Consider the following 14,017-nt stretch of genomic DNA (forward strand, 5'->3'; position numbering starts at 1 on the left):
GCCGGAGGCCACAGAGCGGGGCCCACATATCCTTACGACGTAAAGTCTGAGACCTTATCTCCCAACGCCACATCCTTCCACTAGGTAAAAAACTCTATATACTCATGTGGTGTTAGAATTCATGGATTAAACGACAAGGCTCTGGTGTTGCTAAAAGCATGAGTTTCAGAACCTGCAGAACCAAGTTGGGATTCTGACTAGGAGAACGTGAAAAGTTCCTTCACCTCTCCCTACACCCTGCTTCAACACAAAATGGAGGTGGTGATAACCACCACCTTGGGTGGCTGTAAAAAGTCAATGAAACAAAGCACCCAAAGTGTTCGGTCTCTAGTAGGTGACAAAAACTTTTAGCTAGTTGTATGATGACCACCATCTAGGGATGACCTCACAAAGACTCTAGTGTCTTGACTCTCGAGGTCAAGTAGACCAAGGAGCGTGCTATCCTCCCACATGTGCTAAGGGTTGGACAACTCCTGGGGGCAATGTTTTGAGCCAAGCTGTCATTCCTGGGGAACACAGAAAGCACAAAACTCTCCTTAGAGTTCTGTCACTTGAGAAAGGCTGTGAAGAACCCTTCCCTCTCTCTAGACACCAGACAGCATGAGGAGGGGAAGTAAGATGCCATTCTCTATGGACAGTGAGGTTGGCAGAGTACGTACAATATTTCCCCGAATTTCTCTAATGCCCCTCAGCATTATAAATATAGAAAATGTTCATAGCTTGTTTTTTAGGAATGAAGAAAATAAACTCTCTAGAATTAGACATCAAGCTAAAATAATTTTTAAATTAATCTTAGCTTAGGCGAATATGAGCTCTTAAACTGCAACAATTACATGACATATCTACTACCTAAGAAAGGTCAAACTATGACTCTCTCCAGGATTTCTTGCATGAAGATTTGTAGATATACCATTTTCCCATTGGATATTTAGGGTTCTTAAAGGGAAGACTCTGCTAAAATCCACATAGGAATTGAACAGATGTTATGTAATTCGTAGCAATTCAATAATTCTAATTATAAACTAAATTTCTCAAAGCTGATAGTAAAAATTTATTATGTAATAGTTGATACATACAAAAGAGTGACTATATATAACCAACAGCTACGTTATGAAGTGTGATCATAAAACCAGAACTTGGGAACCTACCCCCAACTCAAGAACTAGGAAGTGACAAATATGATTGTAGATACCTGTATGCCCCGTCCTGATCCCGGCCTTGTGCCTCACCTTCGGAAGTAATCACTCTCCTGAATCTGAATGTATCATCCCTTTTCTTTTCCAAACAATTATTTTCCAAATGTGGACCTTGACGTGTATACTGTTTAGTCTGGCTAAACACTGCAAAAACGTTGAGACCTTATCTCCAAGCGGATCTAAAGTTCCCAGCATAGAGTGTACGCGGGGACAGCCAGAAGCTGGGTCAGCTGTTGCTGTTCTTCCTTCGCAAGCATTAGGTGCCTGCCCGGCTCCCCCTCTCCCAAGAGAACCAACCAAAGTTCTAAGAATTCTCCTGGTCTCCACACATAGCAGTCGCAACTGTCCCTTCATTCTCTCTAAGTATAGGTGTTTATCTACACAGCTTCTATCTGAAATGGAATGAAAACTTTCCGCCCACCCGACAGGAATCTTTGTACCAGTCATTAGAACAGGGTGAACTTGAGGCTGACTGCCACACTGGCGAGGAAGTCCTCGTGCCTGGAGGAGAGTCACGACAACCCGGATGCTGTCCTGGCATCTACTGCAACTCCCTCCCTGAGTCCTCTCCATTAACAAGTAACAGAGCGGAGGGCTGTCACTGTCTGGTTGACTGTATACTTTGGTCAGCATATTCATCACTAGTCCTCATGGACTTCCTTCAAATCCTGTTAGGGACCATGATTTCCTCATCTTTCTTCCAGAAAGCCATGTCACTATCGGCAACTCGTTCTCATCGATAAAACTGTTAAGAGCTGGGAAGAATCTGAGAATTCAGTCCCCTCGCAAGTTACCGAGGTATCCTGTGGCCTTATGGGCGGTGGCCGAAGACCTGGGACTACTGGAGCATAGACCAAGGACTTCTTTGCTCATGACACACGCTGCATGAGGGTCAGCACATTTTTGTCAGCTCCCTGTACCCCTAGATTCTGTGAGGTGATGCAGTTGGGTCCATAGAGATGCCTGCACCTATAGAGGGTTGTCTTGTAGAAGAAGAACTTGAGTTAGGGACCCCAGATCTTTTAAAATGGTTGGCAAGCATGCCTGCCTTTTGTTCTGGAGGGAGACACTCACTACCTGTGTCTCCCAGGGCTGGCCACTGGACAAACATCCTTGAAAAGATATTCTGGAACAGAGGGCAGTCGGTGCCTCACTCATGAGATGCACAGAAACAAAAGAGGTCCGTGGGGTCCCCACAGTCTCCCATCATCTGTCATTCTTCAAAATTTTCATTAAATTTTTTTAAATCATATAATTGTTTAAAATTCTATCTCGAACCCAGAAATGACAGTCAGATTTCCACAGCCTCTTGGAGGAATGTGTCTGAGTGCAGCAAAAGGTGTGTGTTTATTTGTTAGAGTTGACAAATATGAGGTTTCTGGGTTCAGGCTTCAGAACTTTTGAGGGAATCTTTCTGACTCAGTTTTTACCTCTGTTAGACAAGAACGATAATTTTGCTCTGTGATATTAGCTTGGAATTTAATGAATGATTCTAACAGACGTGAAGATCCGCTGTGAGGAAGTTCCAGCCAGTGTCTGCATGACCATCAAGCCTCCTCGGGCTGATGGAAGCTCATCTTCACAGTTAAGCCCCTACTTTACATTATCCTACAATTTGCACCTTTTCCTCCCAAATTGTCAGTTTTCCCATGTTACTAATGTACTGACCTCTTCTTTATATTACCCTGTAATTTGTACCTTTTCTTTAAATCCATCATATTCCTTGCATTACTAACAGACTGAACTCCCCTTTCTAGTATCCTGCAATTTACACCTTTCCCCGCTGACCGCATCAGATTTCCCATGTCGCGACTAATGTACGGACATCTCACAATTTGTACTGAATTTCTTGTAATTTGTGCTCATTTTTTTCAGAGAAGCTGGGGAAAGCTGCACTGTGACTGTGTGTCCAGGGCTAACGAACAAAGACGGCTGAGAGTGAGTGCTCTGGACTTCATGACAAGCCTCTGGACAGGGATCCTGACTTAGGAAGGAGTTAGGACGCGATTAAACATGATGGGCTGCGTCTTGAGCTGCTGGCTAAGGAAATGATGAAAGGAAGATGTCAATTTTATAATCTGTCCTTTAAGAAAGCTTCAGGGGCTCCACAGAATGAGAAAAGTCTGTAACAACTAGCGTAATTTAACATATTCTTTTCTTTTTATTGCATCCATCTGAGAGAGATGCTTTGTCATGGGTTAACAGTTCCTCTCTGTTTGTACTAGTACTGTCTGCCATGTTTCCTTCTGGTCGCTGTGAGGGGAGACTTCCAGCAGAATGCGCGACCTCTGCTGAGTCTTACGTGACTTAGGGTTGGTGAGACAAAAGGAGGTGAAGAAGGTTCGAGATACAAAATGCTATGTGTGGAAAGGCATAGAGGTGCAGGTCTGAGACCTTCAGGGAACCTCGAGTATTTCGGAACGGCTGGTGCGCAGTGTGAGCAGGAAGGTGGCGGACCATGAATGTGCCATCTGAAGGAAGTTGGATGTTATCCTCAATGTCTTTGGGAGCCATTAAAGACTTTTAAGCAGGAGAGTAATGTGCTTGTGTTTGAAATCAGAATAATCTCTCGGATGGTGGCATGGAGGATATGTCAGAATGGAGGTGATACTGGAGGTAGGAAAACAAATTAGGAGAGCACACTATTCACTAGTAAGGAGATGATGAGGGTACATGTTATAGAATGAACTGTGTCTCCTTAAAATTCATGCTGAAGTCCTAACCCCTAGCACCTCCTTTAAAGAGTTAATTAAGCTAAAATGAGGTCATTAGGGTGTGCCCTAATCCAATATGACTGGTGTTCTTCTAAGAAGAGGAAATTAGAACACAGACGCACAGAGAGAAGACCATGAGAAGACACAGGGCCATCTGCGAGCCGAGAACAGAGGCCTCGGAAAAAAACAACCCTGTTGACACCTTGCTCTCAGACTTCTGTCCTCCAGAATTCTAAGAGAATAAATTTCTGTCATTTAAGCCACTCAGTTTGTGGTATTTCTTATGGGAAACTAAAACAGCATGGATCAAGGACGGTGAGGAGGAAAACCTGAGACCGACTTGGGTGGCAGAATAGACAAAACCTGGTGACCAGTTGGTTATAAGTGGTGAAGAAAAGAAGTTGATTTAGGTGATTCTGGAATGAGTAACTGGGTAGATGGTGATATCGTGAACCAAGAAAAGTAACACAAGAGAAAAGAGAAATCTCAGCAGTTCTGAGGTAGTAGATAATATAAAGCATTTAGAACATGTGGTGTCTGAGGGGTCAGCGGAGACACCCAGAAGGGTGGTCAGTAGGAAATGAAGACATGGGTGTGGAACACAGAAAACAAGACTGGGAGAAAGGAATGGAACCGGGACTCCCCCACACGGACGTGGGGCAGGGAATGAAATCTCCCGGAGGAAGGATACTGGAAAAGAGGAGAATGTTGGGCGGGGTACGCAGGCAGGGGGCCATCCACTGAAGGAGATGAAAAGCAATGGCTGTTATGGGTAGAACCAAACCCCAGAACGAGTACTGTCACAGACTCCAGTGGAAAAGGGTGTCCCATAGAAGGAGTGGTCATCAAGGCGGAATGCTGAAAGAGGACAGAGACTGAAGAGCGTCCACTGAATTTGACACTTCAGAGATTATTAGTGAGCTCCGCAGAATTATTCATTGGAACTGTCAGGGGTGAAAGCCACGCTAAATTGAGAAGTGAAAGACTGGAGGTGAATGAAAACAGCAAGCACAGGTTACTCTTGCGAGAAGCTTGGCTGAAGTGGAGCTGGAAGCGATGCAGGACCCAGAACAGGCTCTATTACTGTCAGTAGCAGTGGTGCTGCTGCTGGTGGAGGAAACAGATGGGGCCGCGGTGGTCATATCCTAAGGTCGGAGGGCGCCGGGCCTCTTGGACATGTTCTCTAAGGCTCAACCAAACATCATCCTTACAACGAGTTGTTCCTGCACCCATTGCAGAGGGGCTGATTTGGATCACAGCCAATTCCTGTTCACAGCACGCTCACAGGGAGAGGGAGCCTGTCCGTGGATAACTCCTCACAGGCTTCTCTGCAACGTGAGGTAGATTACATTCATTTGATATTATGGAGGGGTAAGTTGGGTTGAAAAAAGGGGGGAACAGTGAATTGAGAAGGAGGTGGAGAAGAACTTTATCCCCTAAGTTAAGTGAATTCTAGTCCCTTTCTATACATTTACTCTCCCACCAGGCTGCAAGTTCCTTGTCTGCAGATATTACAGTGTTGTAACCCACAGTACCCACACAATGCCAGGCACCTAGAAGGACCTCCACCAATGCTGAATGCAACCTCTACTGTGGCTGTGTAGTGATCATGGCTCTAGAGCCAGGTCGTGATGCCCTGATGCTCAGGTTCTGCTTATAAGACGAGATTAGCCCAGTGGGCACCCACGGCTGATGTCTCTACACGCTCACGAGACTAGGATAGGGCAGGGAGGTAAATGTAATTGATACGGTCAGAGACCAGCTCTCCAGGTGGATGACCAACACTATTCCTGAGTGACGTCAAGGTTATATCCAGGGAAATAGGATAAGGAGACCAAAGAGGGGTTTAAAAGGCAGAATAAAGTAAACTGGCTGAGGATAGTATTTATGAAATCTGAAAACAATGCAGATCAAGGTAGCTATGATATGTTTGGACTTAAGGTGAACGTGCACGTTATCTTATTTCATTGATTCTCAGGATATCTTTCCCATAATTTAAAATCTCTAAAATTGTGATGCATCTTACGGTTATTGGTACCTTAACATTGTGTCATAGTTTAATGGGCAAAATTTTTTCTTTCATTAGTGGCACATAATATGATGGTGACCTAGAATCAATGATGTCTCAGATCTAATGATATTGTGTTTTACTCTAGAAGAGGGTATGGCACTTGTTTTGATCTGCTGCTTTAATAAAAGCACTCAGCTTTAGCAGTGGGTAAATTCTAGGGCTGTGAAGGACAGGGTATTGTGGACGTCACTCATCCACAGGGTTGCCTAGAGTCGGAGCTGATTCAACAGCATGTAACACAAACAAATTCTAAGTACTATCACAAAAACAGAGTATCTTAAAAGGTACCCCTTCATATATTAAGATACTGAGTAACTATTCCGAGAGAATTTACCTCTCAAAACAGAAACCAGGAAGAACTCTAATTGGCAGGAAGCACTGTGATGCTATATCTTGAGTAACAACATCCAGGTCCCAAAACTCAGTAATAAAAAGAGCCTGATTATTATCATTTTTTGTTCCATTGTTTCTGTGTTTGTAATTAAATTTGTGCTTTCATTCCAACTCAGTAGAATGCCAATCGCTTACTGCAGGGGTTGGGGAAAAGACTTGGAGACACCACCATTTCGAATAACAGAAAAGTTCTAGTTTGCAGTTGGGACATACTAAAAGATGGTTCTGAAGAATATTTTGAGACAGTACTCTTTTACCAGATAAACCCTGTGGTAACTGTGGTATCTGGGGTTTGTATTGCTTTCAGTGTTTACAAGGTCAAATCTAAATTCATATACTGGAAATGTGTTCTATTTTCACTGCTGAGTATGGGATGAAGCGATTTATTTGCTTATTTTTAAATGTGTCTACTGGCCTTTAGAAGCTATTATTTACATAAAGGTACTTTTGAACTTTACAAACATGTTGGATGCTACCTACTGTCCAAATATTTTAAATAAAGTATTAGATATGTGCAAAGCAACAATCTATATCCAAAATAAGAAAATGAAAGATAGAAATCACTGCCAAATGCCTTCCTAAACCACATTTTAAAAATAATCATTTTCACAGATTTGTTTTTATCACACTGAATTAAAATATGTTTTCTTAAAATATTAAAACATATGAATATCTAGATCCATTTTCAGTGCTTTATATAGACTATAGACTATGAAGTACATTTTTGATGGCAATCAATATGTCTACTTTGGGCAGTTATTATAATGGTTATTACAATTCAGTGTCTAACTGTTTTATAAATTGACCTAAGAGACAATTAACAAATGTGAATATTTACCTTCACCTTCTTTGAGATCTAAATTCACTTTTCATCTTGGCTTTTCTCATTTTCACCTTGTACCTGATGACTTTACAGGACATATGTTTCTTTCTTCTTTTAATTGGTTTTTGTACTTCCTTTTTCATTCTTTTTTAAAAACAAAATTTTTGTTGCTAAGCAATGTGCATAACATTAGAATATACATTATTACCTTGGACATTGTCTACTTGGCATTATTTTCCTCTATTCCTTTCCTCATTTGGATTGACCTAAACTGTACTTCCTGCTCTCTCGTGCCCATTCTTTTTGCCAAAACACATTCTCCCATCTTCCCGTCCTTTCATCATTACTCAGTAGCTATTGTATTCAATATTTAGCCCCATGTTTTCCTATTCTCCATTGTTTCTGTTAAGCTCTGGTGGACACACTCATATCATGTGACTATTTTTCTTTTTAGTCTACTGTCTTTGTCTTATTTATTTTGTTTGTATTTAAAGATATTAAAAAGACATCGCTTTTATGAAATTTAGGTCACTTCCTATTATTTTCCTTTTTGTCGCTTTTGCTGTTCCAGATGTTGGTCCCTTTCAGTACCATAACAACTGTTATTATACTCTTCCTCATCTCATTTATTTACTTTAGTGATTATACTATTATTAACTTTGGTATAATCCCATAAACCATATTACTTACTAAACTTAACTGTGTTCTATTTTTCTGAGCTAATGCATTTAATTTAGTTAGCTATGGTAAGCTGCCAAAAAAAAGTTCCCACGAAAAACTAAGCAACAAAATGAAAAAATGAACACCTCAATTACTTACATACACCAAAACTTTCTTTCATATATATGTCTGAATAAATATTTTTGAAGACCACAAAGAGCACACTTCACCTTTACCAAAACTAATTTGTAGGCTAACTTGCACTGCTGAGCTCATATAGGCTCTCATTTCTCTTGCTAGTCTTATAGATAATGATTTCTAAGTAGAGTGTGGACGTGTTTATGATTCAGGATTACCTGATACTCAGCTTGACTCACTCTGGCCATAATCTTATACAGTCTTGCTTTTTCTAATTATAAAAAGAGAAAAGTGATGATTCTTCTTCTCTCTCAAAATAGGGATGTTACAGGAGAATGTTAAGCAAAATTCATCACATCGAAACCCTCTGGAGCAAAGCTATTCTGTCGGAAACGTCAGACATATGTATGGGTGCACACTTTCATCTTAGTATGTCCTCTCCTCACATCTGGCCTATTAATAATTTTTCAGTTTCCATTTATTCTAAGTTTTGCTAGTATAGCTTTTAAAATATTTATTGTCTGACTCCCTTCTCCTGAACACCGAACTGCTCAGCCAGATGAAGGGCTCAAATTAACTGACCTCATACTCAGAGCTTCTTACTGTATTTCAAATTGATCCTAAACTGATCATTTGCTTCCATTTTTCTTTTCTTTTGAAGATGGTTTATAATAAGTTGAAAAATAATAATGGGAACTAAATAATAAAATGGAAAAAATAAATGTTAATTATTTAAAAGAAAACAAATGATAAAAATGTGCCAGGTATGTCTGTCTATAATTCAGTTCATTGAGAGGCAGGTAGTTAAGGTGCAGGTTTTAGAGTTAGTCGGCTTGGTTACCTTGGCTATTTCACTAAAATGAAAAGTAATATTACTTATGGGGCAGTAGAACATAGTGGTTAAAGATGTGAACTTGAAAATTTATAAAGAAATGCAATGAGTTAAGAACAATCAAGAAAATTCTGAAGAAATTACAAAGCTCTAGGACTTACGCTACTAGATATCAAAACTTATAAAGCCATATAATTAAGAGAGTGTGTGATTCTGGCACAAAATAAACCAATACGAAATAACAGAGTCCAGGGAAGAGCTGATGGTACAGTCTCCCAGTCCAAAGGCAGCCTAGAGGCTGAAGTCCTTCCTCCTCAGGGGACCTCAGTCTTTTCCCTTATGCCATTTAACTGGTTAGATGAAGCCCATTCACTTTATGGAGGGTAACCCGCTTTACTCAAAGTCTACTGATTTAAATGTCAATCACATCTTAAAAATATCTTCACAGCAACATCTAGACTTGTGTTTGATCAATAACTGGGTATCGTGGCCTAGCTATGTTCATAAAATTAACCACCACACTTACATTAGGCAAAGATTTCTAAGATTCTTAAAAAGCATGAATCATAAAAATAATTCATATATTGGACTTCATCAAAATAAAAAACTTCTGTTTCTAAAAGGAAGTGCTAAAAAAAGGAAAATAAAAGTCACAGGCTGGAACCTATACTTCATTACAAGAGATTTGGATAGCAAACGAGGACAAGAAACAATCATTTAAGTCAGTCATTAGGGAAGTACTAATTAAAAGCCCAATGAGATACCATTCACCATATACCTAGTAGAAATGGCTAAAAACAAAAACAAAACTAAAAATTTAACAATACCAAGTGCCGGCAACAATGAGCAGCAACTGGTACTCTCGCATTTTGCAAATGAGAATGCAAAATGGATCAGGCACGTCAGAAAAAAACATTTGCCAGTTTCCTATCAAATTAAAATCTACACCTGCCACGTGACTCAGAAATCACACTTATTATTCCAAAAGAAATGCAGACAAATATCCAAAAAACCTGAACACAAATGTTTATAGCAGCATTATTCGTAATTGCCCCACACAAGCGAAAACAAGCGAAATGTCCATCAACTGCTGAATGGATAAACAAACTCTGGTACATCCATACAACAGAATACAACTCGGCAGTTAAAAGGAACTAACCGCTGATGCGTGTTAACGACGTGGATGAATTTCAAATGCATTTTGTGAAGTGAAAAAAAAAAGCGCAATACCAAAGATTACAAACCGTATGATCCCATTTATATGACATTCTGGAAAAGGCAATAGAATAGGGGCAGAAACAAGACCAGTGGTGCCAGATACTGGGAGTAGAGAGAGGGAATTGAAAGGGATAGAAATTCTTTACATATGGATTGTGGTACTGGTTACACACTGTATGTATCTGTCAAAACACAAATGACTGTATACCTATTAACAAAGAAATCTATGATATGTAAATTAGACCTTAGTAAACCTAATTTAAAAATATTGTTTGTGAAAGCCAAAAAGATGAAAAAAAATTATATTAAGATAAAACTTAGCCGAGGAAGAAAACTAGAAATAGGTGTTCAAAAAAAAAAAAGGATGTAAAATTTCAAATTGTAAAAGAAGAATCTGTCACATCATTTTAAAAGCTTGTTCACATATTTTTGAAAGAAAAATGATAAGTATCAAATCACTATGGTATTTAGATTCTACTGGATACATTTAAAAGTGATATGTTATATTTTTAAATGTCAATATTTATAATTCTCTGGAAGTTATATGCTTTGCAACCATTTAAACTTACTTTGAGAAGTTTTAGCTACCAATGTAAAAATGCACAAGGAAGTTTTTAAGAATACACAGTTTTTAAGAATGCTTTTAGGAAACTACAAAGACCACTGCCCTAGCACACAGCTCCCCAAACTCTGCCACAGATACTTTACAGGCGTGGCAGAGTATTGAGCCCCAGAGTTTCTTGGTCAGGGAGGCAGTTTGCTTTCAGCCTAAAGGAACTTCTCTGTTTACCAACATGTGCTTTATAAACACTCTCATTGTCTATGGCTGAAATAAGGTGAAAAAAAATTGTAAAGCACTGTCCTCAAGAAATTCTTACACATATGTACAAACAAAGTACAAGAAAACATTGCAGCAGCAATTGAAATAGTGAATAACAGAAAACAACTTAAACGTTCATCCACAGGCAACTAGATAAATAAAATGCAGAATTATCTTTCGGTGCGATTTTACATAGCGATGAAAACTGAGAGCTAAATGACAATTCTCAAAAACTATTAAATTAGGTGGGAAAAAAATCAAGGTTCTGGTTACGAACAATACGATACCAAGTATAGAACACTTAAACATGCAAAACAAAATATTACATTGTTTATTAATAAATACCTGTGCAATCATATTAAAACATGCACAAGATTGATAAATACCAAAACATAGGTCATCATGGTTCTCTCCAGAGAAGAGAGGGTTAAGGAATCAGAGCAGGATACATAGGTGTTTTCAACGCTGCAGGTAATGTTTTAATTCTTTAAAAAACCAAAGTAAATATGGCAAATGTTAAGACAGAATAAAGCTAGGTAGTTGAAATGCGAGCATTACATTATATTACTATCCACACTTTTCTGTGTTTACAATATTTCCAATGGACACAGAAAGATGGAAGTATGTATTTGGTATCTTGAAATTTGGCAGGAGTCCTGGTTTATTGTAGATTTGATGGTTTATGGCAGATACACAATCCTCAGAGCCCAACGAATCAGAAGACTTAATCAAGCCTAGACATTAAATATACACATTATTAACTTTTTAGTTATTGCAACCTAAACCCAAGGTCAGTCTGGATATCCTCTTCAAGATTTAAGGAACCCAATGAACATTTGATTTGACAAAGATCATATCTAACGTAAATAACTTCTTTTTCTGGCAGTCTTTAATAAATTAATTCACTGAGTGATTCAACAAGAACTAAATGACCAGATGCTTTATGCTCGCTCACCTGAACACCCAGAAGTAAGCAAGACAGAACAGACGTCAATGCTCTCATGGAGCTTTAGAGTTGGTTAAGTGTGAGAAATGGGCAATGAATAAACTAAGACAAAAGATCATGTCAGAGATTGGTAAGTGCTGCGAATGATATAAAACCGGGTAGTAAAGATTTACTGTTGGGGGAGGGGAGATACGATGAACTCACATTGGATAGGAAAGGCCTCTTTGATGATGCAATGTTTAAACAGGGAACCAAAAATGCAGAGACCAAGAATAGAAGATAGCAAATGTCTCAGACAACTAGATGTTCCGGACCCCTTAAGCATAATGATTAGACATAAGCTTTCCAAGCCTATAGAAATGCAAGGACATTTTTCATCAGGCAGTAGTTTGAAAGTTTTACAATTCTTTTTTTTTTAAAAAAAATAAACTAAAAATAACTTGTTTCCTAGTCATGAACACTTAAATAAGTATCATACCTAAGTCATAAAGCATGTCTTCTTATATGGTATTTAAATAAAAGCAGTATTATGGTATTATACTGAAATAAAATAATACTGAAAATAAAATAACAAAGACTCCTTAAGATATTTACTGAATGACACTGGCAAAAATCAATCTTTTTCTAACATATGTACCATCTATTAAGAAAAGACAACAGACTGTAAATATATTCTTGGGAACAGGTGTTATGGAATGAAGCAAGCAAGCTTAGGCAGGGATCAAAACAGGTGACTATGAACAGTAAAATAATATTAGAGTAAGACATTAAACATCTGTATCATATTTCAGCACATGTGTTAATACTCAAACTTTTCTCGAAGCTATAATGTATTTTCCTGGGAATGAACACAGTAAATGGTTGATCTCTCCATTTCAATCAGGAAAAAAAAAAAATCTAAAGTACACCAGCAGAGAGGCAAGCTCTACCAGCTATATTAGTTATCATCTATATCCCAGATGGCCATCCAGGGGCACTTAAAGACCATTTCCTACGTCACTGTCCAATACACTGAGGCAGACAATATGGCTAACGCAATGATGAGAGTTACAAGGGAGGAAATAAAACAGAAAATGCTGTCCTGTCTTTGTTTGTAAACCATGGTCCTGTGATACCCTCTGTGTTTGCAGTTCTAATTGCTCTATCTTAGAAGAGACCAAAAGAAGTTTCAGAAAAAATAGTGGAACTAAATTGTGGTCAAAGACCAGACAAGCCTTCTTGTAGGAAGATGGAAATAAACAATTCAGCTCCTCTAATCCAGAAACAGACAGGCTGGGAAAAGCCTGTGAGATCAGGAAAGGTTTGCATACAAAAATTAGAATGATTTTCCAAACTTGAAAATTATGAGCTATGAAACAACACTCAAGATTAGAAGAGGTTATATGAAGACAATTTCTTTTAATCACACTTCTATGGTAACGTATGAAAACATCCTATCCAAGAGGTGGGAAAAAATGAAAAAAAAATATATCAATAAAGCATTTGATAAATCATGGATTCTGAAGCCTGAGTTTGAATCTTGATTTACTATTAATTAGCTGTGCAATCTTGGACAAGTTTCTTAACCCCTCTGTGTCTCAGTTTATCATTTATGAAATGATTATTGTGAGGATGAAATAAATAAAAAACAGTTCTTGCCATATAGTAAGTGCTTTAAAAACTTTAGCCATAATTCCATGTGTGGAAAAGAATCCACACTGCAGCCCTGACAGCCATCCTGCTTACAAAGATGGTCCTTGGCTGGCATCTGAGAACTTGGTTTTCTGGAAGTTTTCCACTATTAACTCATAAGAATGGATCATTGTGCCTAAGACTATGTAGCACGATTTATGTGGCACCACTGCTTCCCTTCTGGGAGTCTGGACTTTTGCTACGTGCCAGGCAGAGACTGCCTACATGATCATACCACAAAAACCCTCGGCACCGAGTCTCTACCGAGCTTCCTGAGCTGGCAACATCTCACATGGGTTGTCATAACTTGCCGCTGGGGGGATTAAGCACATCCCGTGTGCCTCCCCGACAGAGGGTCCCTGGAAGCTTGCACTGACTTCCCCGGGCCTGCGCCCCAGGAGCCTTTCCTTCTGCTAATTTTGCTCCGCTTCCTTTCACTATAACAAATCACAGCCTTAAGTCCAATCATATGCTGAGTCCTTACAGCAAATCGTCAAACCTGGTGGTGGTCCTGGGGACGCGCCGACTCGTACGC

The 14,017-nt window shown here is 39.1% G+C and overlaps 1 protein-coding gene across 4 annotated transcripts in view; it reads right to left on the reverse strand.

Annotated features, from left to right (window-relative positions):
* The window catches only part of EFCAB11 (EF-hand calcium binding domain 11), a 118,342-nt gene that overhangs the window by 56,854 nt on the left and 47,471 nt on the right, over window positions 1-14,017 (reverse strand). Inside the window, exon 6 of one of the 4 annotated variants that reach the window (XM_039883996.1) lies at window positions 7,213-7,341. The exons of 2 other annotated variants lie outside the window; for them this stretch is intronic. In XM_039883996.1, the coding sequence (XP_039739930.1) occupies window positions 7,215-7,341 (127 nt within the window). In that variant the 3' untranslated portion in view covers window positions 7,213-7,214. Of the gene's footprint in view, window positions 1-7,212; window positions 7,342-10,705; window positions 11,600-14,017 lie in introns of those variants that run through there. One more of the 4 variants, XM_039884001.1, reaches the window with a different exon arrangement.

This window comes from Pteropus medius, unplaced genomic scaffold (genome assembly GCF_902729225.1).
Source record: "Pteropus medius unplaced genomic scaffold, Ma_sr-lr_union100, whole genome shotgun sequence".
NCBI lineage: Eukaryota > Metazoa > Chordata > Mammalia > Chiroptera > Pteropodidae > Pteropus > Pteropus medius.